The 26,956-nt window shown below is 42.5% G+C and overlaps 1 protein-coding gene and 1 non-coding gene across 2 annotated transcripts in view; both read right to left on the bottom strand.

Moving 5' to 3' along the window:
* The window catches only part of TrpA1 (Transient receptor potential cation channel A1), a 174,164-nt gene extending 157,055 nt beyond the window's left edge, over positions 1-17,109 (bottom strand). Inside the window, 1 exon segment of the mRNA XM_077639238.1 lies at positions 16,840-17,109. Within this exon segment, the coding sequence (XP_077495364.1) occupies positions 16,840-17,031 (192 nt within the window). The 5' untranslated portion in view covers positions 17,032-17,109.
* On the bottom strand, positions 8,629-8,702 carry TRNAS-UGA (transfer RNA serine (anticodon UGA)). Its single transcript has one exon. It is a non-coding gene; the product is annotated as a tRNA-Ser (tRNA).
* Positions 17,110-26,956: the final 9,847 nt, after the last annotated feature.

Here is a 26,956-nt window from a genome sequence, read left to right as displayed (position 1 = left end):
CACTTTACTATTCACTGCTGAAAAAACTGCCGCAGTGCAAGTGCACACAACAATGGAGTTGGTCAAAAAAATTAGTCAGCGCCAGCCTGACTTTCAGTCAGTGTGTTCGTAAATAGCGATAATCGTAAAGCATAGTAAAGCATAAATTAAGTTTTAACAAAAGATATCAGGGATTCCCTTCAGCAGCAATGGTTTTTCCATGGACTGTGTAGTCTAATAAAGAGGGTATGGAATTGCAGTGTGCTTATGGCAAAATGCGAGAGTTTGTGCGATTGTGGTTGAATTTCTTCTTCTGCTGAACATACCAACGCAGGTTCTGTCTTCACAACGAATGAAACGTCGCTGTGTTATTTGGTGGCCTACACATTGGCGAATATAGAGAGATTACATAGAAATATTTTTTCCCCGCAGCAAATTTTCTATTGATAATGTTTTTTTACGTATTTGTAAGAACGTCAATTGCAAGTGCACCAGACCTCGGTCCCATCGAAGCAGGGCAGAGTGAAGGGCCTGTTGGTATGGAACGTTCGCATCGATGCAATTACATGCTTGAAAGAGGCATTTCCTCTGACGGAGTATGCCGGAATTTTGAAAGAGCAAAAAATAGACATACTTCGGATTTAGCATGCAATTCAAATAAGGCTATAATCCTGAAGTGCATAAATAGGAGATGGCGCACGCTCTTGCAGTGTATGCTATCTTGCTCATGTCTCCCTCTTGCTTGTTGTATACGCTGCAGTCATTTTACTCAAACCATTTGCAGCTGCTAGACTTAATATATTTTGAGCTAACTGCATAAATGTTAAACAAACGGAAAGAGGAAGAGTGGCGGAAGTTTTGTCATCCAAAGAAAGTGTAAAAAGCTATTGTATTTCTTTTTGTTTTGTTTTTTTGCTAATGAAACGCAATGGCGGCTAAAAATACGTTTGAAAAACACAATTGAAACAAAGCCTAGTACAATTAATGACACGCGCACAATGTTTGAGCTCTAAATATACGGCACAGATAAAGAAATACAAGAACAAGTAACAGCCCACGATCTCCAAAAATAGTGCTTTAGCCTATTATACGTATAAGCAGTAAGTGGCTGTTAGAAAATTATTACGAATGCCTCTGGTAGCAGGAGTTCATGATTAATAAGTGATGCCTCGTTGTTCTTATTTATCTACTAATTTATTATAGGTTCCAGTGGCGCCCTAAGGGCATTAATCATGCTACTGCTTTAGCAGTAGCAAGCGTGGTACCGATGCTATGGCGGCGTTTTGGGTACGTCAGTCAACTGAAGTTTCAAGGTTTTCTTCATAAGTTTATAGGAAAAACGCTTTTGAATTAGTACTAAGAATGGATCACGTCGACCTCCGTAGCAGCTGGATTTATTGATTCCTGGACTTTTCGGGATGATTGTTCTTGAAAACAGCACTTGAATTAGGGTTTGTGAGGGAGCGCCAGTGACAATAGTCAGTTTTAAATAGAACATGAAATCTCTGAAGCGGTTCTCAAATTAAGGATGCAAATTTTGAGTGCATCGATGTGTTTTGGCAACCGACAGACTTGCGGCACGCATATCGTTCACCTCGAATAGAGGACGATTACCACTGTCCAGGCAAGTGTGAAGACATGATTGTCAGTGACACGTCGACATTCTTCGCCCACAGGCGCTGTAATTGTTCCATCAGTGTTTCAGTTGCGAAAAAATAGGAAGCATATACTCAGTGTGCTGATTAGGTTCCAGTACACCTTTGCTATCAATCTCACTGCAATCAAAGGAACATAAAAACGAAGAAAACTGGTACTTGCCAGATGGAACACTTTTTTAGCGCGTGCCCGACCATAAAATCTAACATGTTCCATCGTTTGCCTACGTGACAGCAGCCCTTAAATGTGTTTAATTTTCACTTAACTACACCGCTGTTCTGCTCCTAATAACTGACTATGCGTGAAGTTCAAGAATGCAACAAGCAGCGGCATGAAAGAACTTACTTCTTCTCGACAATCGACATCGACAATAACAGCGCTAAATGCTAAAAAAAAACACAACGAAAGCTTTTGTGTTGTTTTGCGGCTTCTGTTCGCCTAGTCACTCCTCAGATGCCAACTGCCCAACAATTGATAATATGGGAAGGTCGTTCCAGTCCGGTAATCGAGTAACATGAACTCGCCGTTAAACCATCGTCCCATTTCATTAATCAATATGCCTTGCAAAATTCCGGCGCACATCATCTATACCCATATCAAGGAATTTCTTGATTCTAACAACTTTTTTTTTTCATCTCGCAGAGTATGAATTTCGTAGGGACTGCTCCTGCGAGCCCCAACTGGCCAGTTTCTTAAACAATCTTCACATAAACCTTGATGCTAATTATGAGACCAAGGCCACATTTTTTAGATCTTGCTAAGCCCTCGACCAGGTACCCCATAAGCACTTACCGATAAAACTTTCCCGATTAAATGTGCGACAGCTCTTAGTATGTTCCAACCAACAAGAACTCCAATGCCCTCCCAGCAACTTCAGGCCTTCCTCAGGTATTTGTACTCGCCCCGCTACTTTTTAATATACATTAATCACTCGCCGAGAACTGTAACTTCCAACACGTGCATGCTCGCTTAAGTCAAATAAATGCAAGCTCTTATCCCTCCACTGTCGTTGTAATCTTAGTATCTATTCCTACGTAATCTCTGACGTGCTCATAGGACCAGTTTAGTCACACAAGTGTTTGAGAGTAACACTTTCTCCTTACCTCTGCTGGAGATTGCATGTCACTGGCACATTATCATCAACCAACAGAACAGGAGGTTTCTTAAAACGCACAGATTATAGCCCTTATCACTCCGCCATCGCACTTCCAACCTCTTTTTATCACAAAATTTTAACAGCTCCACGCGCGCTACTCTTTATATTGTTCCCCCGGCAGGCATATCACCCCGCACCAGTTATCAGCTACATGCTGCCAGTCCACTCTCATGCACTGTCACTTTTCTCGATTCCTTTTTTTTCCGGCACAGCTGCAGACTGGAACAACCATCCAATAGGTATCGCTGTTGTCACCTGTGCATCTAAGTCGGTTGAAAGTGTAAAAAATTACGTACTCTAAAGCAATGTTAACACAGTACTTGCCATCTCTTATGTAATACCCCTTTCTTGGGGCCACTGAAGTGATAAAATGAAATGAATGAAATCAAGCGCGCCCACAGCGACGTCACCATTCATTTATATACATATATTTTTCTTCTTTCACGTACATCCTGCCCACAAAGGATTGTTTCAGCGGTTTTTACCTAAAATGTAATAAGATATTGCGATGTCTAACTTATGTAACACCCATGGCAGGGGTCTTTAAGGGCTAATAAGTAACGATGATGATGATAATTAAACTGTATGAAGATAAGCTTGACTTTCTCCATCATCTGCTTTCCAATTATATTCATATTGCAGGCATCACGTTCGTTCTCTTAGTTTATATTTCTTTTAGTGCCTTTTCCTAGTGTTGCGCAAACGGAAGCCGCTTACGCAATGCTTCCTAGGTAACCGTGCTCATTGTCGTCACGGGGCTCCCAGCAATAATGAGGATGCCAACGAAAACACACATGGCCCTCCATATTTGTTGTGCAAGGTTCTGCAGGTCTGCAAATGGTTACGTTACGCGGCGGTCGTTCTCCATCTGTCCTTGCCGCTTAATAAAGTAACACGAAACCTTGCCACTATGGGCAGTTGCTGCGTTGTTCCGCTCTGTATACAGAACTGTCTGTTATAGCCCTTGTTGCCAGGGAGGCGATTGGCTACCTCTACCGCCTCGAACACCGTTTACTTGCGGCCTTCATTTCTTGCGCATTTCTTTTTTAGACAGATCCTCACAATCCTCTGAAGGCTAACTAGAAAGAGCGGCGCTATTAGTCACCAAGTAAAATATGATGAACAAAAAGCACAAAGGACTTGTCTCGCCTAGCGGTCTAGAACCACAGGTCCCTCTGACTCAAGATGACTTCACTACTGTACCAGCTATGGGTTTGATTTTTAGGTGCTGATATATGATATAGTGGAGAGGTTCTCATTGGGCGGAGCTATTTATATGAGAACCAGCCTGTTATATGCCACATGTAAGTATTCAGTATCAACACAAACATCACCGCGTAAGTGTTCACTGCAGTGGTGTCGACCTAGAAAAACTGAGAGAGTAAGTGCTGGTGAGGCTTTCAGTCAGTGAATTCATAAAGGCCTAAAATCATAAGGCATAATATAGCAGAAATTTAGTTCTCACGAAAGACACCCTTGATTCCCGGCAGCAGTGTTGTCTAATAAAGGACGTGCGGAAATGCGGTGCGCTATAGCGAAATACTAGAGTTTTTTTATAGTAGAAGTTTTTCTTCTGCCGAACATATCAGGAGAGGTTCAATCACGTAACTTGGTTATTTCGCGACCTGCATATCGGTGAAAGTAAGGACTTTACTCAAATGTTCTTTCCCTAAAGCAAATGCTGCACTGATAAGACCTTTACAACTCTGCAAGATCTTTGTAAAAACTCCGGGCGGGCCTTGATGACAACGGTGCCGGCAGGTGCTTGAAACAGGCATATACTTTTACTGAGAGCGCGCGGTTTTAGAAAGACCAAAAAATATTTCTACTTTAGAGTTCAATACACTACGAATATATCTGTAATCCTGAACTACCTAAATATGAGGTGGAGCATGCTTTTGTTATATATTTTATCTTGCTCAACTCTAGTCCTCACTATTGTGCAAGCTGCAAAGCTTTCCCTTAACGCGTTTGTATTTGCTATACTTTCATTATGCTCGGAGTTTATTACATAAAGATGAAAAAATGGAAACAGAAAGAGAGGGCGGGAGCTTTATCAATTCCAAAGAAACTGGAAACAGATGCCGCAAGTCCTTATTATTCGGTAATGAAGAAAAGGAATTGCGTACAAGGTATATGCTAGGGCAACTCAATATTACAAAGCCCTGTAGAATAAATAGTACGAACGCAACAGCGCCGGTGACCGAACCGGCATAAATGAAGAAAAAATAGAAGAAACAGCGCATATGTTGCAACCAGCGTGCGCTAGCGTTGTGTGCGAATCAACAACATATAGCCGTTGATAAATATTACAAATGTCTGTGGTACCTCGAGTTTGTTAAAAACATGCGACGCTACGTTGTTCATATTTATCTACTCATTGATTGTTCGTTCCAGCCATGCCCTAAGGCATCACTTTCAAGAGGGATGGCAAAATGATATTACACACGAGCAAGGAAAAAAGAACGCGCAAACAAAGGTTAAGTAAAAATTTTGCTAGAAGCTTGCTCAGTAAATGCTCATAGCTATGTCAGCAAACACTGCCTGCAGTTAAAATTGCACTACTTTCTGCCAGCGGATGATTAGACAGAGAGACTTGTGAAGAAGTAAAGCCAGTGCTCATTTTACATTACAGTTCTTCGAATTTTAAACGCTAAGAAATATTCACCGAACGAACGGGTTGAGTCGATTCAACAGTTCATTATTGAACAAGCTTGGTTTTTCAGGAAGCAATCTTCAGGAAAGCCGCGACAGTAAAGTAGGCTTGGAACCGATAATTGCTGTGAGCCTTAACCTTTAAACTATTCAGAATTCAGGCGCTGACTAATACTTCACTGAAATCAAAATATTTTTGTCTGTAGCGATTACTTATTCTCACGCTAAACGTTTTCGACGAAGCGTTTTCAAAAGAGAGCGGTTTATTCTATATAGAAAGTTCTAGTTATTTTTTCGGAGAAAAGCAAATTTAGGCGAAGCCTAGAAATGAAAGAAACCATGTTGTGTCGATGTCGAAAACAGATGGTGTAGCAATCAGCATATGCAAATGAATCAGATGTGAAGTTGCATTATCTTCTTTTTGTCTTTTTACGTTCTCTTATGAAATTTTGTAGATGGAAAATGTTATAGATTAAATTCGTTATACAGAAGCGAAAAAAATTCTTGTCATGAAGCGCCACTCTTTTTCGAGATTACTCTATGAAGAAGCATACCGGGCGCTGCCTAGTTAACCCCCCTGCCTTTCTGTTTCTCTCTCTCTCTCTCTCTCTATGATGACAGAGCTTTATTCTCAGGAAAAGAAAAGCAAACAGAACATTCCCTCTTAAAGTAAAAGCCTCTGGGCAAATAAGATTGAAATGGGATCATGGAAGGAACACCAAAAGCATTGCTTTAAGCCTAAGGACCGACTCCTTATATTTTTTTTTCTTTTTCAAATTATGCATCATTATGCAGTTTAAATAAAAAGAAATAAAATTTAAGGATTGCGCAATTTGAGTAGCAGAACGCTTACAATTCAGGCGTGCACCGTTCATGAGATTCATTCTGTGTTTTAAAGTAGAACACTCAAGAACTCGGCGGTGCTTATGATCTCTGCGCTCTCGTATTCCCTGGTATCTGGCTTTCGTATGTGGTCCATTTAAGGGCAATTTTGCACAGAATAACAGCGAACTAGATTGAAACAAGTGCCATATGAACCAGAAACACTGTCTGTAATTCAAAGAAAAGACATGTAACGCTGAACTACAGCGTAGTTCCTGGATAAGCTTTTGAGAAGGGACTTTTTTATCTGCTTCTCAGATACGTGCATTAACGTGGTATGGCCCCGCTCCACTAAGCGCTGCCATCTGTTGCATCCGCTATTGGAAAATTATTGACGCAGAGTAATTTTGTATTGATTTCCGCTAAGGAGGTAATTTCCTTTCTTAGAAGTTTCAATTTGCTCTCTGAAACTAATGAAATGCTTTCGTTCCTTAACATGGGAAAGCGTTTTAAAGCAGCTGTGCTGTGGCACCGCAGAGTTAACTTTTACTATGGGTTTGTTTTTCGCCCATTGCTTGATTTTGCTGCTATATTTGCTTTAAAAAATACTGGTTACATTCTTAGCTTAAATTTCTGCAATACCTCAATTTTAGAAATCACCTTCAGTACATGGGACCAAGTAAACGATGAACTAATGACTGACACAGAAGTGCTACCCGTAAAATGTTATAAATGTGTCCGCTTTTTATTTCATTCAGTTAAGAAGCCGGTGCATATCTTAGTGCATATGACAGATATTTGAAATGCGTAAAAGGATTCTTTTTAAGAAGTCTCTCTTTTTTATTTTATTATCGACTCTTTTGCCTCTCATTTATGGGGATACCATTACTAAGCGTTACGCCACATTAATTAAAATACAAAAATGCTTTAAAATACAGGTTGCAAATCTCCATCATAAAGAGAGAAACAGAGGGCACTTTATCGAACTTCAAATCATTCAAGAGATGATGTTTATATGACTGATGTCAAGGCTGATGTTTTTATGATCTGCATGCTACTTCGAGTATAGATTCCTCTGGACAATGTTCTTGACTTGGCCGATGGCAGATTGCAACGGTGATAGGCCGCTCATACAACGTTCTTACAAGCCGCGTTCAAGCAACTGTAGGAAAAAATATCTTCCAATTACGAGCACTAATTTCAATATTATTCCAGTTAGAATTATCGCAATTAAGAAGAAACTACAGTTCAATGTAAGTAAAACTATATATATACCAAAAGTGATTTCTTGCAGCTGATATGGTCAATATAATATAAAATCAACAAAAATTGAATAAACATAACAGGATTTAATTCACGACGTTTCGGCTGGAGGACCAGCCTGGTCCTCCAGCCGAAACGTCGTGAAATAAATCCTGTTGTTTCTTCAATTTTTGGTGATTTGATATTATATATATATATATATATATATATATATATATATATATATATATATATATATATATATATATATATATATAGTCTGGTGAGTCACGACTAAAACATTGGCGGTTGTTTAGCTCTGGTTAAACCTGGATGGACGCGATAGCTACAGCTGGCCGAGCGGAACATGGTCACGTGATCAGCCACGGCGCAGCGCCCCCGGCAGCTGTTTCGCACCCCGTGACAGCGTGGCGGCGCCGCCTCGTTGAAGGCTCGAAATGCTATCGTAATGTAGCTATAGCTAGAAAAAAGCTATCCCTGAATAACAATGTCACAGAAAAAGATCCTGATAATTTTTTCTATTTGCTGACGTCTACTCCAATATTTACAAAAACAGATCCCCAGTTCCTCAAGCTTGAAATATTTTATGGTTATCAAAAATACTATTTTAGACTAGGTAAATACATAAATGCATAAGAAGCAACTAACTATATTAGAACACCATGTCCACATTATCAGCACAAGCAGAAATTAAAAACTCCAAGAATCCTTATCAAATATGGCATGCAACATGTAAATTCCCACATGCCTATTGTGCTGAAGAAATTGTGAACTAGCATTAATTTCACCGAGAAAGTAGTTAAAAAGTGATTATAGAAATGTCTGACCGTATCCATAATTGTATGTTGTTTTTCTGTTTGTGTCTGCGAAATTTTGTGCGCAGTATTGCCTGCTTTTTATATATATATATATATATATATATATATATATATATATATATATATATATATATATATATATATATATATATATATATTAACGAAGCCAACTGTCGCCGAAACCAAGGTGCATAAGGAAATGGTTTCTTTTTTTAAATTTCTAATGCCAATCAATTGATTTAAAGAAAATTACTTATAAACCAGCAGAAAAAACAACCATGCCGCCGGTGGGATACGAACCCACTACCTCCGAATATCACGTCCGGTGCTCTTACCAACTGAGCTACGGCGACAGCTGTCCAATCTGCTGCTTTCGTGGGTATTTATGTTTTCCGTGTAAGCGAACCTTGAGGGTGTTCACCAGCGCCACCCTCGTCCATAGCGGTGGACGTAGCACGTCCTGTAATACAGCAAGTGTGACTTAGAACGTCATCTAACGGCGAGGTCGGAAACTGTGCGAGAGCCCTCTTATGCTACCTATGGCATCAAGAGTGCCAGAACCGAGACCCCCGTTAAGCTATTAGCAGACAAGACAAATGAAATGAAGGGCTCGTTTGACAGCCACGGTCACGTGGCTTGTCACGTGATGCGGAGCAGCTGCCAGTGGCGCCGTGGCTGGTCACTTGGTTGGGCACGTGACCAGCCACGTGGTGCGGAACAGCTGCTGCTGCCGGCAGCACAGCTGCAAAAGCTGTGCGCATGCGCCGTGTCAAGTGGGACGAAGATGAAGGAACGCCCAGAGAAACGGAGCGACGAAGACTGACTTTGCAATTCAACTGAGCAAGTTCCACCCGGTCAGCTGTAGCTATCCCGTCACTCCAGGTTTAACCAGAGCTAAACAGCGGCCAATTTTTTTTTCCCAAAATCACCATTCATTTGACAGATCTTCTATTCCGTTTCATTCGTTTCAAAATTATTTTCTTGCGCGAAAAAGTCCACGAACTCTCAGTTGTGTCAAGGCTAAAAATATGTCCATTTACCTGCATACATTCTGTCTTTTATTAAGTCGAAAACAAATTTGTGGTTTCAATGTTTTCCGAAATCAGTATGCAGTAGGCGAAAGAAAAAAAATGAAGAACGGTATATTTAGAAGATGAAAAAGAAATTGAGTTCCACAAGTTCCATTGCTGGAACACTGACGACTAAAAGATTTAGTGCGCCATGCGTCGCCGCATCTTTGCATTCACGATAATAAAATTCGTTTAAAAAGCGGAGAAAAACATTGTTAACTGTATCCTGCAAAGTAATTAACTTCTTTCCCGATTGCTTCACGCTAGAACCAACTCCAGTAGCTTCCAGTTGAATTATATTGCTTTCCAAAACTAATGCAATTACTCGGACATTACTTCTCGTCTAAGGTAACTTTGTTATTCACCCGTAGTATTAATGCATAGGTTATTAAGAGGGCCCCCTTTCCCCAAACGCTTTTATTTTCTCAATCCCCTTATTTTACAGAGATTAGCGTATAGAGAATAGTAAACAAGCGGAAAAAAATACCGGTAGTAAAGGTGCTTATAAGCCTCCGTTTTAAAAGAGATGCTTTTTTCTCTGACTCACTCTTCGTTGGGACACAAAGGCAAGTTTCAAGTGCCTGAAAAAAACCCGAAAGATAATGACTCTCCGCCATGCAGCCCTTCTTTTTAGTCTTAGTGAACGCCGCATAGTTTTCGTGTTATCGGTTCAGACATATATTAATTATTTTATTTATTTTACTTATGTGCAGACTGCAGATCTTGGTAAGGTACAGGCAGAGAGGGCACGCTCATAATAATAGTCACAGCAAAAAAAATAATAAAACAATACAGAAACATTAACGTAACAGTACTATAGTAACACAATATATAGCAAAAGACTAATACAATATAAACCAACATGAAACATGGCTTAGGCACGTAGGTAAGATTTTTTGGGATAGATAAGGTTCGGTTAATGAGTTGCGGCCGGTTAAGGTGCGTGAAAAAAGAAAAACATGTACAAATCGGTTAGAGAAAAATTTGGTGTTAATAAATATTTGCTATATTGTTGTGTACTCCTTGTTAGCATTGGCGAAAGATAAGGATCGTCTGATTTCATTGTTAAGCGAGTATGAAAGAAAATCTATACGAAAATTTTGCCTTCACAACTGTTGTTTAATGCTGTTAGCATGCATCAATTCTGAACGCGAGTCAGTGGGCGTAACTTTTGAATATATGAACCTAACTGCATCCTAACTGCTTTCCTTTGTATTCTCTCAAGCTTCCTTATGTTAGACTTTGTACGCTGGTCCCAAATTATGCTAGGATAATCGAGCTTGGGCCTAATTAGAGTATTATAACTTGAGAACTTAACGTTAGTTGGGGCATTTCGAAGCTTATGCCTTAGATGAGAGAGCTTACAGACCGCTAGAGAACAAATTCTATTTATATGGGAGTTCCATGTAAGGTTATTAGTAAGTGTTGCACCTAAGTACTTTGCGGACGTTATTTGTTGCACTGGTGATTATTCTGGATTATATACATATGTAGTGGGTTTTTCATTTTGGTTATGCGAAGAGAAACAGTTTTATCTGCATTCAGAATCATGACGCAACACCTGGTCCACTGTGCAGCGTTATGGCATTTTGTAGGTCAATCTTCAAGTCTGACATGGAGAAGCCAAGGTAACAGAACAAACATTTGTGCCCAATCTAGTAGTGCACCAAATTATACGCGGCATATCGCAAATTCTTGATACCGTGGGCACTGCAGAGCAGAAAAAGTGGTCATTGTTTACTCAATCTCGGCAGGAGGTCCGAAAACAGTGAAGGAGACAGCATTAAACTCCAGTTCAACAATTGAAATGAAGCATTCAGACAGATTTTATTTCAACAATGTCAGCAACTTGCTGGCATTAAATCATTTCTACGAACTCCTTGTTACAGTGCGCGGCTGTGGTCTATAACTCCTAGCAGGTCACTCTTTGGACACTCAAATGGAAGACAACAATCGTGTTGAAAGGTATGAATTCTTGTAACAAAATGAGAGTTGCATGTTTGTCGTGTAGATATTTCTTAACATAATTCTACTCTTAACGAGCTTAATTTATGGTTCAAGATAAGGCGCGTTCGTGGAGTACGGCATGGAAGGTTTGGGCTGAGCAGACTTTCCTGTTGAAAAAACAGCTTACTCCAGGAGTGAAATTCATTCCAACTACTTCATGCAACCAATACAGTGCTGAGAGTAAAAATATCAAGCAATGAGAATAAGAAACAAGTCACAGGTGCAAATTTGTGCTAGTCCCATTTCACGGGAGGAGTTACGCAATCATCAAAATCAGCAGATTTGATATTTAGTGCTCTTATGCTACGCAACGTGAGCACCAATACTTCTCATAACTGTCAACGCCAAAACTGTCGCCACAGAATAAAAAAAAGTGAAAAGAATAACTGAAAAACCATAGAGTTTCTTACTATTAACTAGAGGGAAAGCTGGCGCCCCGCCTATGGGAGTTTGCATGGAACTTCCTAGAGACCACCTGTACCACCATTGGCGCTCTAAGCGTCATGGGGCGGAGAGCTACCGACTGCAGAACTACAAGCTTTGTCCAAAAAATAATGAAGAAACAAACATTGTTTGATAATTAAGATTGTCCTAAAATTCAATATTCTGTCTATAAATCGTAACAACCGAGCAGAAAAGCATGTAAATGCAAATTTTGCTCAAAATAAGCGATGGCTTGCTCTCCTATTGGGCAAGCATTGCAGACCACAAAAGCCAATATTTCGTGCTTAACAGGCGCACTTTTAAAAATAAATATGCTTTTGAAAAAAAATGTCGCTTCAACATTTAGGAAAACAAAAACCTTTTATTGGCGTCGTGTGCTGTTGCGCTTTTGCTCGTAAGGCGTTTGCACACTACTTTTACACCGAAGTCGTCCTCACGCGGAGCGCGCCGTAGATACGGAATGGGACATGTCAGTAACTGTGTTCCTGAAAAAAACCGACTGTTCCGCACGAAGTAGCTCATCGCGCGATGATGCTTTGAGCGCCCATGGAGGTTCAGGTGCAGCGCCGCCAGCTTTCCCTCTAGTTAATAGCAACAAACTCTATGTCTAAAACTAACATAGGTGCTAATAAACGAGGGATACAAAAATATTCTCTGAATAATTCAGCTGGAAATTTATAAAAAAATCAGGCAAGAAAAAGCATCAACTCAATACCAGCGCTCGAAAAGCTGCCGGCTCTTCAGACCATGTAGCGTCGTCACTAAGACTTAAAAAAGAAGGATCAGAGGAACGCGCATTGAAGAAACGGCTGACATTTTGTCGATGCCGAGCGTTCGGGAATATAGTTCACGAAACCTCGGCGGCTGAAAACGAAGAATGTGGAAAAGCGCTCGCTTACGGTTTTCATGGATAATAATGTAACCGTGGCGGATGGAGCCTAAAGGCAATTGCAGATTTTTAGGGGCCTTCCACTGCCGTTAGAAGTATAATCTCTCTGCGCTGCGCGTTATCATGAGCCCACCATCCGAACTGCGAGGCAAACACCGGTCTTATTTATACGACGCTTGCGCACTGAAACAGAAGTTCCATTTCCGATTATTCTGGACTTTCGTGGCTGTCATGACATCGGCTGATGCGCACCCATATCTGCGTCCATTAAAAGCGGCCTTTAGGGTCCTAGCTGCTTCTATAAATATGCAGTAAATTAAGGCGCAGACCAGGAACAACACAAAAAAAGTAAAATCGTTGCGAATAATTTTTTGCGAAGGGAGCAGTTTCGAAATGAATCTGAAGGTTTGACTTTTGGCAGACGGTGCGCTTAGCTGAAGCAAGTAAACAAGATCCAACATGACAAAGCTCGAATGGTTTCGAGCGGCGGTCCTCATGGCACTGCGAAAAAAATTGTCAAAAATTGTAAGAAAAATAAGCCGGCGCATATGAATTGTAACAAGAAAATTCAAACAGCGCTAGACGACAGAACCAGAAAGAGGAGGAGATAAACGCAGCGCCGCGTTTGTTTCCTTCTCTTTCTGGTCCTGTTGTCTGGCGCTGTTTGAATTTTCTTGTTACCATGGAACACCATCTCGCCCAATCTTCCATCCTTCTTCATATGAATGACTGACCTTGCGCTTGTAACGCACGTTTCAATAATAAAGGTCCGCTTTGGAGACAGCACAACGTTTGAAAAGTCTGAACTTTTAAAAAATGGAAAGCGATTCATCACTACTGCGCCAAAGAAGCATAGTTGTAAGGTTGATGCAGGACTTCTAGAAGTTGTGAAAAGCTTGTTAGCAGTCAATAATATCTGATTCTTTTTCCATTACAACAAAAATTGACCTACATCAATCTCAATTGTTCCCAATGTTTGAATGCGAAAGGCACTCTGGGCAATCCCCCACAGCGGGTATGTCGCATTCCTCCAAAGGCCATCCAACAACAACAACAACAAATAGGAGCGTCAAAACAATCAGTGAGAAAGGAACGAGCACGCAGTCGCAACCATTATAAAGCTGCCAATAGAAGGTACGTTTTTACGGCGGACCTACTTAAAATAAAATTCGTCGTGCGCGGAAAGCGCTTTCCCGGGTGTGACTGTTAATTAATTCGCATATCGTCTTAATGTGCGACTAATCAATTGCTTCCGCAACAATATGTGCTATCCTATATTGGTAAGGGAATAGTTTTATTTTTCTTGTTATTGTGTTTCATCGCCAAAGCGTTAGCGTATTTTTTTGTCAGCACTCTAAATTCAGGGCCATTTTTTTTAGCTCTAGTGACCATCTGTAGTAGATGTGGTGCTATAAAATGCTTGCAAGTTTTTAACAACATTTTGTAAAGTTTTTCACCGAACGAACTTCTGCTTTGAGAATAATACACCCTTTATTTCTCTTCCAATTTATTTTAATTTAAGGGTAGAGCTTTTGGGGTACAACTAAACACTTAGAGATCCCCCGGTTGTGAACTAGTGCATACAAAAGTGGAGAAAATTTTCAATAACTGAAGCAAATGAGGAGCGGCGGTGTGCTCAAATTGAAAAAAAATATTCTTTTTTTAAATCTCACAACGCTTGCCGCTCATTTCGAAAATGTCATGTTCTTGTTTATGAATCTGCTCTCCTGAGACGTCCCTACCTTCTTTGCCTTACATAAGAAAGACGTATTGCTTCCTTTTCAGCATTGCAGTCAAGCTGAGGTATACGAAGACCTGCGCAAAACGCTTCCCGAGGTGACAGACCGGCCGGCACCGAGCCAAGTGGTACACGACGAAGTCAAAACAAAACTTGAATTATTCTGGGCCTTTCGAAAATAAACACACCAGCACACCGCAGTATATGCTACCCGCCGAAGCGAGGGTTGAAGATGCGAACGCGGTAGTGGCAATACGAAAACGAAGAGTTAAACGAAACACCCAGGAGTCAGTGGTGCCGTCACAACATTACGCAATTCGTTCAACGAAAAGAAGAAATCGAGCGTGCTCTTTAAAAACTGGTGGCGCAAAGTACGATGCCAAGAGGAGATAATTGAAAAATAATTGCTCAAATTTGGCTCTAAGTGAGCGCGTCCCAAGGCAACCCTAATGATGGGCAACCCTAATGAGTATAATGCCAGTCTCTAGGCAGTCTATAGACTTTCTACTAAACTTGTAGGTAGAGAGGTGGCAGCTGTGAAAGCACTGTGTCAGTACTTACGCTAAGGGCCGGGCCAGTCCCTGCCTGTATATATCCTCCCTTCTCAAGAGTAGCTTAAGCACTGCATGCGTCGTTCGTCCTCAAGATTGATCCCTTTTATACTCATGCTCAAGCAACCGCGCCACCTTGCGACATTCCTTGGCCGCGAGGCAGCCCCTTGACGCTTGTCTGGCTCTGACACGATAACGAAGCCAGCAGCTGCGGCCCCGCCGCCGGCATCCACGAAATAGAGACTCCCGTGAGCCTCTTACAAAGCGGTGGTGTTGCACTGTTAAGATCAGACAATTGGATATTTGCAGTGTTTTACTTTTTTCTCTTGAAAGCAATGTGTAGTGCCTATAAATGTGAAGCATCATGCACTACTTGCGTTTCGTGTTTCGCAATAGCGCTGCAGGGCATTAATATGAAGGACTGGTATTGTAAAACCGCAAAGAAACACAGCTCGTCATGTCCAAAGCACTTTACTTCAATTGTACAACCAACAGCGCCTAGTCGTTAGTAAGTGAGATGAGAGTGCGTTAGAAGACGTCTGCGTCGAACATGCGGTTTGCAGGAAAACAAGCAAGTATAAAAGTGAGACTAAAAGGCATAGGAGAGTGACTGGAAATCGATTTAAAGGAAGGAAAACGAAGGTAGGAAAAGGAGGCAGCCCCAGGCCTTATGTTGATAAAAAGAGAGAGAGAGAGAGAATGAGGCAGACGGAATTTAGAGCTAAACATATTAGTCAGCCACGGGGCTGTAACTACAAAAATGCAAGATCAGCCGACACAGTGTTATGAAACGGACGCCTTTCAACGACAGAACTTACAGCAGCGTTTTAGTCAAGCATATTACATAAACGGAACTATCATAACTAGCCGCCAAATTGTGAACAAAGAAAAGCCGAAAATAAGCTCCACTATCAATGCGCGACTTCAGCAGAGCCAGCTGCAACTACAAAAGACGTTACAATAGGTGAAAATTTGAAGAGAGAAAAGGTAGTTGAACTCGCTACATATTATCGATGCTAGAACAAGCTGAACTGCATCTACCGAAGGCTGCGCCAAAAATCTACGTATACCGCATGGTATGGTTGCAAATTATGATATTTGGACATGGACTAACGAAATTAGGCGCCGGTGATTTAACGCCGTCTGAATCTTCCGCTGCATGAGTGATTAAGCTTGGCAAACTTCCTGTTCGAACTAGAGGAAACCTTTATATCGACTTAAAAACTGAGACAAACTTCGAGTTCTAAGTACCGCGGTGAGATGTTTATCTTGTGGAACGCCCAGATACGCCATTCTCGAGCCTGCTTAAAACACAAAGTATAAATTAAAAGCGCGTACAAATTCGCAGTGTCGATCGAGCTAAAGCGAAATATTAACCTCCGGCTGAAAAAGCTAGCCATTTTCGCCACTATGTGTTTCCAATTACCATAGTGATTGAACCGCAGCTATTGCAAATCTCGGTTTGTTTCCATGGCTGAATTCTTTGAACATTTCCAAAGAATGATGTTGAACAGTAATTTCTGAAAGATTTTATAGTGTAGGCAGGTGTAGCAACAGTTCGCGAGAATCTATTGCGTTTAGGCATTCAACAAGCACAAAATTTCACTTCACAATGAGACAAGATTTTGAAAGTTCGCTAGTCAGTTTAAAAAGCAAGCTTAACAATCACTCGTCATTGTTGACTTAACCTCGCAGTGCAATTTCTCAAGGAACCATTTCTCACCTACTCATTCTATGACCCTGTGGTAACGCACACATTCCTAAGAAAAACGGAGGAAAAATGCTCCCTACCTTGAGCAACGCTTCCCCGATAGCAGCGTCGATGCGTGTCGAGTTGAGCTTTCGCTCAAACTTGAGTAGTTTGGCCACTTTCATCGCGGTCGGTTCTAGCAAGCCGGACCGGAAGCGTAGCGACTGCAGTTGGAACGAGTTGATGGGCACTGTCTTCAGAGCGGTGACCAGAGGCATCTTGTCGCCGACCATCGTGTCGGCGTCGCCCCCCGCACAAGCGTCAAAGCGCCGGCGGCCAGCGCGTGCGACGCGAGCACCACCGCCGCCCAAAGAGCGCCGAGCGCAACTTCGCGTCTCGACCGGCTCTCAAACCGACGGCGGGCGCCTAGGGCACGGAGTCACCATGCGTGAGTAGAGTAGCGTCACCGGATCGCGATGAAACGGGATGGAGGGAACGAGAAAGCGCCGACAGTGCGCTGAGGTGCGGCTTTTTACTTGAACCGCTAGCGGGACTATGACGTAGAGCTGACGTCAGCAACCCTGAATACGAGGAGGGCACCGCCAGCTATTACCGGGCAAAAGGGAGCAGAGGAAAGGGAGGGTGTGGACAGATGGGCGCCATATTTATTCTAACAGGGAGGGGAGGGAAAGGCTGGGTGCGGAGGAGGCACACGGAGCGGGAGGATGGAGAAGCTTTTTATTTTTTGTTCTCGCGTCGAAGTTTGAAGACGGAGAATTTTTTTTTCTGCAGATGAAAAGTTGGCCTTTTTATTGAGTATACCTCCCTTTTCCTTTTTCTCCAGCCCTCGACCAACTCTTATTCTAGGGTTTCAGGTAATAATTTTAAACATTCTGGGGCTTAAAAACCAACGAGGTGAACTGGACCTTGCAGTTACAGATGCGTGGAAACAAGAATTCGGCGAAATTAGTAAGAGCGCTGTGACGGGTTCGGTACAATATATGCAACCGGTAAAAAACGTATAATTCCAAGCCCTCACTAAATAATGAATGCTTTTGATTCCTGTTTCTGGGGCTGCCTTATAAAAAATACATGTTATATCTTAAGTTTGACGCTGGAGGTTACGTTGAAGTTAAATATTTACCAAAATTTCTCTTCTCCACCTTGGCACACATACGTTGCTAAGAAACACACCGCCTACAAACAACTACATATACCGCGTTGGTGATATATGGCAAACTATCTACCTAAGTAAGGCATCGAAACATCTTAATTGAAGAAAATTGACAAATCTACTTGCTGACTTGCGTTCGAATCCGACCGCGGCGGCTGCGTTTTTATGGAGGAAAAACGCTAAGGCACTCGTGTGCTGTGCGATGTCAGTGCACGTTAAAGATCCCCAGGTGGTAGAAATTTTTCCGGAACCCTCCACTACGGCACCTCTTTGTTCTTTCACTCCCTCCTTTATCCCTTCCTTTACGGCGCGGTTCAGGTGTCCAACGATATATGAGACAGATACTGCGCCATTTCCTTTCCCCAAGAACCAATTAATATTATTATTCCTGACTTAAAACTAGCAAGCAATTAACCGCGGTGAAAGAACTTCAGAACACGCGCACTAATTTCTAAGACAATCAAGGCGGCACACCAACCATTAATTACTTTTTCAGGGTGGATGTTTGTTTCTGTCGAAATTCCGGGAATATTGAAAGCTGGAATAAACAGTCTAAATATGATAAATGGATATGGGTGCAAATTGCTAAAAGATAGACATCAAATTTTGTTTTAATAAATGCTCTGCGGAAAATATCGGCTAATGGCACCAGTTCAAAAACGAAAGAGAAGGAAAACAGGTTGATGCCAGGCCCTGCCACATTTTCCTTCCCTTTGTAAATCCTGTAAATGTAGTGCATAGCCGTTCTTTCCTGTTTTTCGTCCTTCCTTTCCTTAATCATTTCTTTCTTCCTTCCTTTCTTTCTTTCGTTCTCTGTTTTTCTTGTGTTCTTTCTTTCTTTCTTTCTTTACTTCCTTCATTTTCTCCTTGCTTTTCTTCTTTCTTTCTTTCTTTCTTTATTTCTTTCCACCGCTCTATTCCTTTTTCATTCATCGACGCCAAAAAATAATTTACAACGCTCTGAAAACTCCTACCGTTGACTTTCTTTCAACGCATCTGCACGTAGTAATTGTCCAGCAATTTGTTGGACTTGCCGCAAGCCGTGTCCGATGGCATCCGAAGGTTTCGCGTGGACGCGTCTCCGACGAAAAAAAATAATAATAGCGAGAATACAGAACAAGCAATGACAGGAGAAATATCTTGAATGAACATGAGAGATAGAAACAACAGACTTCTAGCCGCCCTTTTCCTGTTGTTTCTTTTATGGTGTTTTTTCTTTTTCTGTCGTCCTGTCTTGATTGACGTCACCCCGCTTGTAACGGCTGGCTCTCCTCCGAGTCACCGTTCGTGTCTTTCGTCCGAGCAGTTGACCGCCTAGCGCTAACTCCTCATTTCCCCTGTCTTCGTGATTCGCGATTGGTCTCCTTCGCCACCACTTTCTCTTTCTCTCCTTTCCTTTTCGCCTGGGTAGCGAGCAGCATCTGTCCCTTGTGTTCACGCAGTTTGCGGAGGCGCCGATTGCTGTGACAAGCCTCCCTTGTCGCCTCTTCTTCCTTCTATTTCCCTTTCCTTCGCCTCTTTCCTCTCCCGGCACCCCGTCGCTCTTTACAGGAGTCCAACGTGCTTGCGGGAGGTAAGGCTGTCGACGAACTATTAGACAACTGAGCATCGTTTCGGTGAGCTGCACCAGCGCTTCTCGGTAGGAGCCCTTGGAGCTGTCTCCGCTTTGGAGCGCGTTCTCGAGAAGGCAGCGTCTGGAAGAATTGCGTCGCTTGTTACGGTTACGCCTCGGTGCGTACAACACGCGCCGCAGTGATTTGGAGAAGCACTCTGTCGATTGCAGGATAGCCTTGTTCGTGGTCTCTCGGCCGTTGACACCGCTTCGCCTTCCGGTCTTTTGTGGGTTTTGTAGCAGTAACAGACCGGAAGGTGGCCGGCGCCGCGTGTCTGTTGGACGTCTGCCAGGCCGCAGCTTCTCTGAGTGGATGCGCCGAATATGCCTGGTGGCAAGGGTATAAACTGAGGGCGGAATAAAAGCAATTAATGGGTGACTTTCAGAGATAGAGGAGCTGGGCCGATGAGTGAGTGGCCTGAAAGGGGAGGGAACATTTCCGCTGAGTGATGAAGAGCCAAGGGACGAGGTTAAGCACGCGCTTATGAATCCATGTGACAGACTAAGCCATAGATCGAGCTGCAAAAAAGCGAAGGCAGTGTAAGCGCGAGTAATTAACCCTAAGTAAGTGGGTTAATGAAAAATAGTTCATGAAGATAACAATGCATAGATAGCGAGATTTATGGAAACAGAGAATAACTATAATAGCATATAGTGTGGACTAAAACTGTTTTTTAACGCGATAGCATTTAGAAGCTTGAGTCTCAGAAAATCTGGCGTCGTCGTCGGCGACATCTGTGAGAGACAAATCCACAAAAAATTCCCGGAGAATAGGCCTAGGAAGCAGGTACGGCATTTAGGTCATTTAACCTTGTGGCGTAATCACAACCAGCCCACCGGATTGCGAGCAAACTGCGCACCTTGGCAGGTGGCAGTTAAAACAATGACTGGTCGCGGCTAGCGAGGCGTTGGTCGGCAAGAGCCACCCGGGTAGCACAAGCCACACAGGTGGAGCACCTGCCATAGCAGGGCAGTGGCTCATCGGTTAACCGCTGCACCACTGCTCCAGGAGTGGTATGAGGACTCCCAGGGATCTATGAATTTAAAGTAGAGAATGACCAATTATCTATATGTGGCTAATAACCCAATAACTCTATCGTGTCGTGCATGTAAGGCGGTGGTTAAGTGCCCCCTCCATTTTTTAAATTTGTGATGCCGGTAAAAGAAAACAGGTCATTTGCTTTGAGGTTTCGAGAAGTTAAAGGGAGTTCAACTCTAGCGATCAATTCACACAAAGGAGCGTTGCTGACTTGGGACGCCTGTTCAACTTTGCTCTCGGTTTTTAATTTTATGTTTGGCATCCCTTTACTAGTAACCCTTTTGCGGGTTACCGGCTGAGCTAGAGGGAAAGAAATTTGAGGAAATAATGGATGGGTTATCTAGTGTGACTAAGTGATTGACGCGTAGGTATTTGAAAGAATTATGTATTACTGAATGAATCAGGACGGAGTGTATGAAGGAGTAAATTATTAGGTAGGGGTTGTAAATGCGAGTGGGTAAGTTCTTGACTGGATGAGTGCCAAAGCAGCATTAAATGAATTGCCAGTGAGCAACGATTTCTAACCTGTTTACTCACTGCTGGCTGCCAAAAAAAAGCCAAATGTCAGGCAATGACAGAAGTTGTCCACCCTAAGCATCCCACTTAACCTAAAGAGAGAGAGAGAGAGCGCATCTGCTATATGAAAAACCTTTTTCGCATGACAGGAGATTGATTCGCTTTTATTTGTTTTATGTCATGGCGATTCAGCACAGAATAACAAAGATTTTGTTTGAACTTTGACTTTTTCCCTCTAAACATTTTATCTCGCTGTCTTTGCTCTAGCTTAGCGCGTCTAGCAGCGCCTTTGTTTTGCGACGCCTTTATATGTGGACTTTAGTTAAGAGTTTTGAAAATGCGCAGTTTATCCCACACATTCACAAGTTTGTTTCGTTGTTAACATCGATTGCATGGGCCTAGTCGAGATAATACTATTATGCGTCTTGGGTTTTGCTGTGAAATGATAAAAGAGCTTACTATACGAAGTGTGTAGCGCTGAAGCTTTTGCGATGAATTGCCTGAAACCTTGAATTATCCTTCTTCTATGCTTCCTCGACCACCAAGAATACAATGGCAGAGTTTACAAAGGAGTCGAGTGTTCTTTCTTCTTTTTCATTGCTGTGCGCCAGAATCTTGCTCTTAGTGATGCAAAATAACAGCCACTCCGCTTTCTTCCATTGTGCGCGCTCCCACTGGGCCAGCCGGTTTGGATGCCGTTGATGTGATGATAGTAGTGGTAACGGTAGTGGCAGTAGCAAAAATAGCGGTAGTATTTAGTTGCGGTAGCAGCAGTAGTATTAAAAAATAGTAGCGGCAGTAGTAACAGTAGCAGCTGTACGTAGGAGTAGCGACAGGAGGAGCAGCAGAAGTAGTAGTTGTAGGAGTAGTAGTAGGGAGCAATTGTGGCAGTTGTTGCAGTAGTAGTAGTAGCAGTAGTAGTTGTAGTAGTAGTAGTAGACCAGTACTAGTAGTAGTTGTTGTAATAGCATCAGCAGTAGTAGTAGTAGTAGTATTAGTAGTAGTCAGCAGTAGTGGTCCCGGAAGCAGTAGCAGTATTATTAGTAGCGGCCAATCAGTAGTAGTAGTAGTAGCAATAGTACCTTACAAAAATTTGTCATGAGTTTCTCACAAAAAATTCCTGATTTCAGACATTACACTCATCAGGTATCTCGGATGTAGTAGTAGTAGAAAACATTTATTCCAAAACGGAAGGATAGAGAGGCGAAAATACAGATTTTGGGTGGAGTCCTTATTTCAGGGCCCCAATGTCCACCGCAGTTGCTCTTGCTTGGGATATCAGCTTTCGCTGCGTCGCCAAGTCAGAGCTGAGCAGGGCAGACTCCCACTGTTCCTCGGAGTGATGTTTGTCTAGTTCGGGGGGCTTAGGACCGGAGCAGCCCCATGTTACATGATATGTTGTTGAAATTCCGCCACACCAGGGGCAGATGCCGTCATATCTGTCGGGGAAGATGATGTGCTACATGTGAAGGTTAGGAAAGGTGTTCGTCTGTAGTTGTCGCCATTCCCTCGCCTCTGCCGCCGTTAGCTTACGGTGTGGTGGGGGATAGACTTGTCTTTGTGTTCGGAGAAGGAGGAGGCGCTCGCTCTGATGACTTCAGTGTCGAGTTTCTGATGCTTTGCTCATTATTATTGGCCACGAAGTACCTGATTATGAGGTGATTTTTTTAGCGAAAGCTACATTGGCCACGAACTAGCAGTTTCGCGGTGCTCGCAGTCCCACCGTGCAAGCACCGCACCACGTGACGAACCACGTGACAACAACTAGCCAGACTAACCTGGACTTGCAATCAAGATTAACCAAGGCTAACCAAGCTATGCCTTAGCTTTCGCTACGTATATCCTGGCATAGCCGAGCTATGCCACTGCCAATTTTTTTACTGTTGAGATTCTCATTAGTTTCTTTTGCATACCTTTTAATTTATAATGCGTTTCTGAATAGTTTATCATGCATTCAAACTAGTGTTATGATTTTTAAAAATGTTGTGAATGCCATTTTTTCAACGGATCTTTAACATCATGCAGAAACCCCTGCGATGATGCTGTTTTATGCGTAACCCACGAAACAATTTGATCATCTACTCTCGTTGAAACGTGGAACTGTACAGGAGCATTATACGTCAATCATTGCTTAGAGAATTTCTTGTTGGGCTAGTTGGTAACTGTTCATTGTAATTTAGAGGCGCCAACTCTCTCCCCCCCACACACACACACACAGACACACACACGGCATATGAAAGAATAGATATATCTGAGGTGGTGTTTGAAAAAGATACTGCTCTGATGTCTTCATGCATCACAAAAACAATCAACAAGGCTAGAATTGTAGAGAGGAGAGAAATCTTTTATTGAAGAGCGGACATTTTAACCGGCCCGAAAAATTCGATTAAGCGGCAATACAAGCATGCGCATTCATAAAAGCGCTAGCAAACCTCAGAAGCCCATCAACAGCAAGCTTGCTGGATGAATAGCTAATACAGGTAAAGGAGAGCACGCGGAGGCTCCAGAGAGGTGAAGGAAATGCACGGAGTGCTTTGCGTTAAAGAAAGCCGTCATTCAATATATTACCAAGTCTTTCGATGAGCGGAGTGGATTGCGATCGCCGGTGCAGTTTTCGATTCGCAAATTACAGCAAAAATTGTACTTTACTGCAGCTCTCCATGAACAGTTGGCGTAAAAACAAACTAACTAAAATTACCATTTGCCTACTTAAAAAAATGGGAAAGCTACTGACTAGCTACCCCCCCCCCCCCTCTCAACTCCACATCCTCTCAAAATGTCATTACTAAACTCCCAGTTCAAACGGCCATATTTTAGACTTTATTCTAATGACTACCAATGCCATGTTCCCGTTTAACAGGCTCCGAATATCATTCATTACTTTATTTTCATTGGTCAGAATGCGATCACGTGATTTCAGAGTGGTGGCATCTATAACTTTTCATTACGCCCACTCCGACTATGTATACTTGGCGAAACAATAATTACACATTTATCGCTTTAAACTATGCGAAGTTTCGAGCTGTTGGTCACAGTTCTAAGACAAATTCTCAAAACCAGCGCGTCAACATTTACAACTGCTCGGTTCCGTAGCAGCAGCTCTCTTTCAGGGAACCTTAATTCTCTCGCTTCCATCGATCGCTAATTCACAACTTTTTCTTGAGAGAAGTGTGCACCGACACCAACTTCTCGATTTAATGTAAGTAGGTTTCTTTGGCACTTGCCGGTTTTCGCCGAAAGCGCAGCTTGCGTCGAATGCCTATAGCGCGTGGAGAGTTCTTGGAAAAATATTAGGCCGCCGTGCTGAGAAAGTGACACGTTTCGCAATGAACTGCATGAAAAAAAAATATCCAAGAAATAACCGAGAAAAGGTAGATTGAAGAAGTAGGTCGTTTTAAACATGACAAAGAGTAGCTTTTCAAGCGAGCTAAATTATGCAACTAGAGTTTATAGCTCCACGAAATTTGCTTTCAGCTCAAATATGTCGTTATGCAATATCGTTCATGAAAACAGCGTCAGTAGTTTGAGAGCTAAGTCGTTAGCTGTCGCGGATGTGAATGTAGCGCACACACAAAATACATGTCTTTCGATATCAATCCAAATTCATTTTGCCTTTATGAATCACCAGAACTATGCTTAGTAAAAATGCGGAATGCCCAGCATGGCGAGGTGCGTTTAAAAAAACAAATCATGTATGAAAAGACGCTACCCGGTGCCTAGGGAAATTGCAGTACCTCTGTGGACTTTCCAAACTGGCTCGATTAGACAATCGCAAAGAGCACGGTTTGAACCCCGGACCAATAAAAGTTCAGTGAAATGCACGTGACGGATAGTGTTTCAAGGAGGCCACCTCTGTTTAAAATCTTTCGAAGCTCGAGGACACTTTCGAAAGAAATTATTCAGAAAGTTGAGCCATTCATGAAGACCCCGCTCAGAAGACCCAGCCATCAAGCCAGAGAGGCAGCCAGCCATTCAATTGGTTGGAACTCTGCCCAAATGCAAATACGAGAGCCTTCGATAGAAAACAAGGAAGGGGGGAGGGGGAGTAGAGATGAAGGATACGGATCTTCTGGTTTCTAAGATGAAGCTGTATTCTTCGTGACGTCACACATAGCGCGAGCAGGGAGGGAGGGCTGCATAATATGCGGCCGCCATTAAAGAAGCCTTTTAGTTGGTGCGAACTATTTTGGCCAAACAGAGAGAAGTTAAACTGGTGAAGCAAGAAAAATATGTCTGATGTCCTACAAAAGTGAGCACCCGGAGCAAACATGGAGACTCCAAAAGTGAAAAGAATGCCTTTTTGGGCGCATAGAGCTGAGAAATTTCTAACGTACGTTGTGAAAGCGCTTTGAGCGAACCTTTCTTTTTATTCATTGTGCTCCAAGCAATTCATTTCATTTTATGGTTCTAATACGATTTTCATGTTCCATCGCTTGATGTTTACACAAACAGGCTTCAATTGAACAGAGTACAAAACAGGGTATTCATTACATATGAAAAGACTGCCTTGTAAGTTTACACTAAATATGCATTTTCACATAGGAAGTTATTCAGGTACCCTCACCTCTTTCATTTCTCCATTCTGACTGCTATCCGTTATTTTCGCTGCCTCAGCTCGGGTGCTTCAGTATCGATGGCAGATGCAGAAGCTGGTAAAAAGTTTTCTCTTCTTTTAATTATATTTTAATAAAACCACTTCATCATAGGAGGTCCCCGGACAGTGTTTACTTCAGGACCTCCTCCTGTAATGCCGTTACTTATGTATGTTGTTTTATAGCACAAAGAAAATAAATATGATGATGATTATGAAGGAGACGATCTTGTAGTGGTGCATTCACAATTTATTCGCAATTCTTTTTTCAGGTGAGTATGCAGTGCATTTTCGTTGTCTACCTAGGAGCATACATGAAACTGCTGCCAGGTAATCTTGCTCATGTCGCCGTCATCTTCAGCAGCCTAAATACTTCCACAGCAGAAATAAGGCCTCTCCATTGTTACTGCGATTAATCGTGCCGAGTGCTAGCAGCGGTAATACTAACCCAACAAACTTCCCTCTCTCATCCTCCCACCTCACTCTCTGATGCCCCATGCTATGCTTGCCCTCTCTCGGAGTCCACTCCGCTACCTTAAGGGACCAGCGGTTATCTTTCCTTCACGTTACATGCGCCGCTAATCAGAATTTTTTTCTTGACGTCTTCTAGCATGTCCTCACAACGCGCTTGTACATACCTTGGTCCATTCTGCTCTTCTCCTGTCTCTTAACAAAAGCTATCTTTGCCCTTCCGTGGCTCGCTACACTGTCCGAAGGTTAACTTCTATCTTTTGTGTTAACCGTCGCGTTTCCGCCCCATAGGTTGGTGCCGATAAGATAGAGTTGTTATACACTTACCTCTAGAGGGACATTTGTAAACTGCTATTCATCACCTGAGAGCACATGACAAATGCACTCAATCCCTTTTTTATTCTCTTAGTTTTTTTCTCTCTCGTAGTCAGGATCTGCTGCCTCTGCTTGCCTTAAGTAGATGTTTTTCCTCATAACGGCCAGTGTTTTGCTGTCTATTGCGTTGAGGTTCTTTCCGAGATTGCTAAAATTTCCTCATGTTTGTTTTTGAACTCGCCGTGTCTAAATCATTGTTCATAATTTGCAATTAATCCCCTGAACTAGGCTTGGATTGGTTTATGGGGTTTGACTACTAAAGTGACCCGGGCTGTGGGGGACGCCGTAAAGGTGGGCTCCGGGTAATTTCGACCACATGCGATTCAACAGCGAGCACTCACATCGCTCAGTACACGGGTCTCTAGCGTTTCGCCAACATCAACATGCGACCGCCGTGGCCGGGATCAAGCCTGCGTCTTTCGGGTCAGCAGCCAAGAACT

The sequence above is a fragment of the Amblyomma americanum genome, chromosome 10, assembly GCF_052857255.1.
Source record: "Amblyomma americanum isolate KBUSLIRL-KWMA chromosome 10, ASM5285725v1, whole genome shotgun sequence".
NCBI classification, from domain to species: domain Eukaryota; kingdom Metazoa; phylum Arthropoda; class Arachnida; order Ixodida; family Ixodidae; genus Amblyomma; species Amblyomma americanum.
This window is presented reverse-complemented; position numbering and strand designations above follow the sequence as displayed.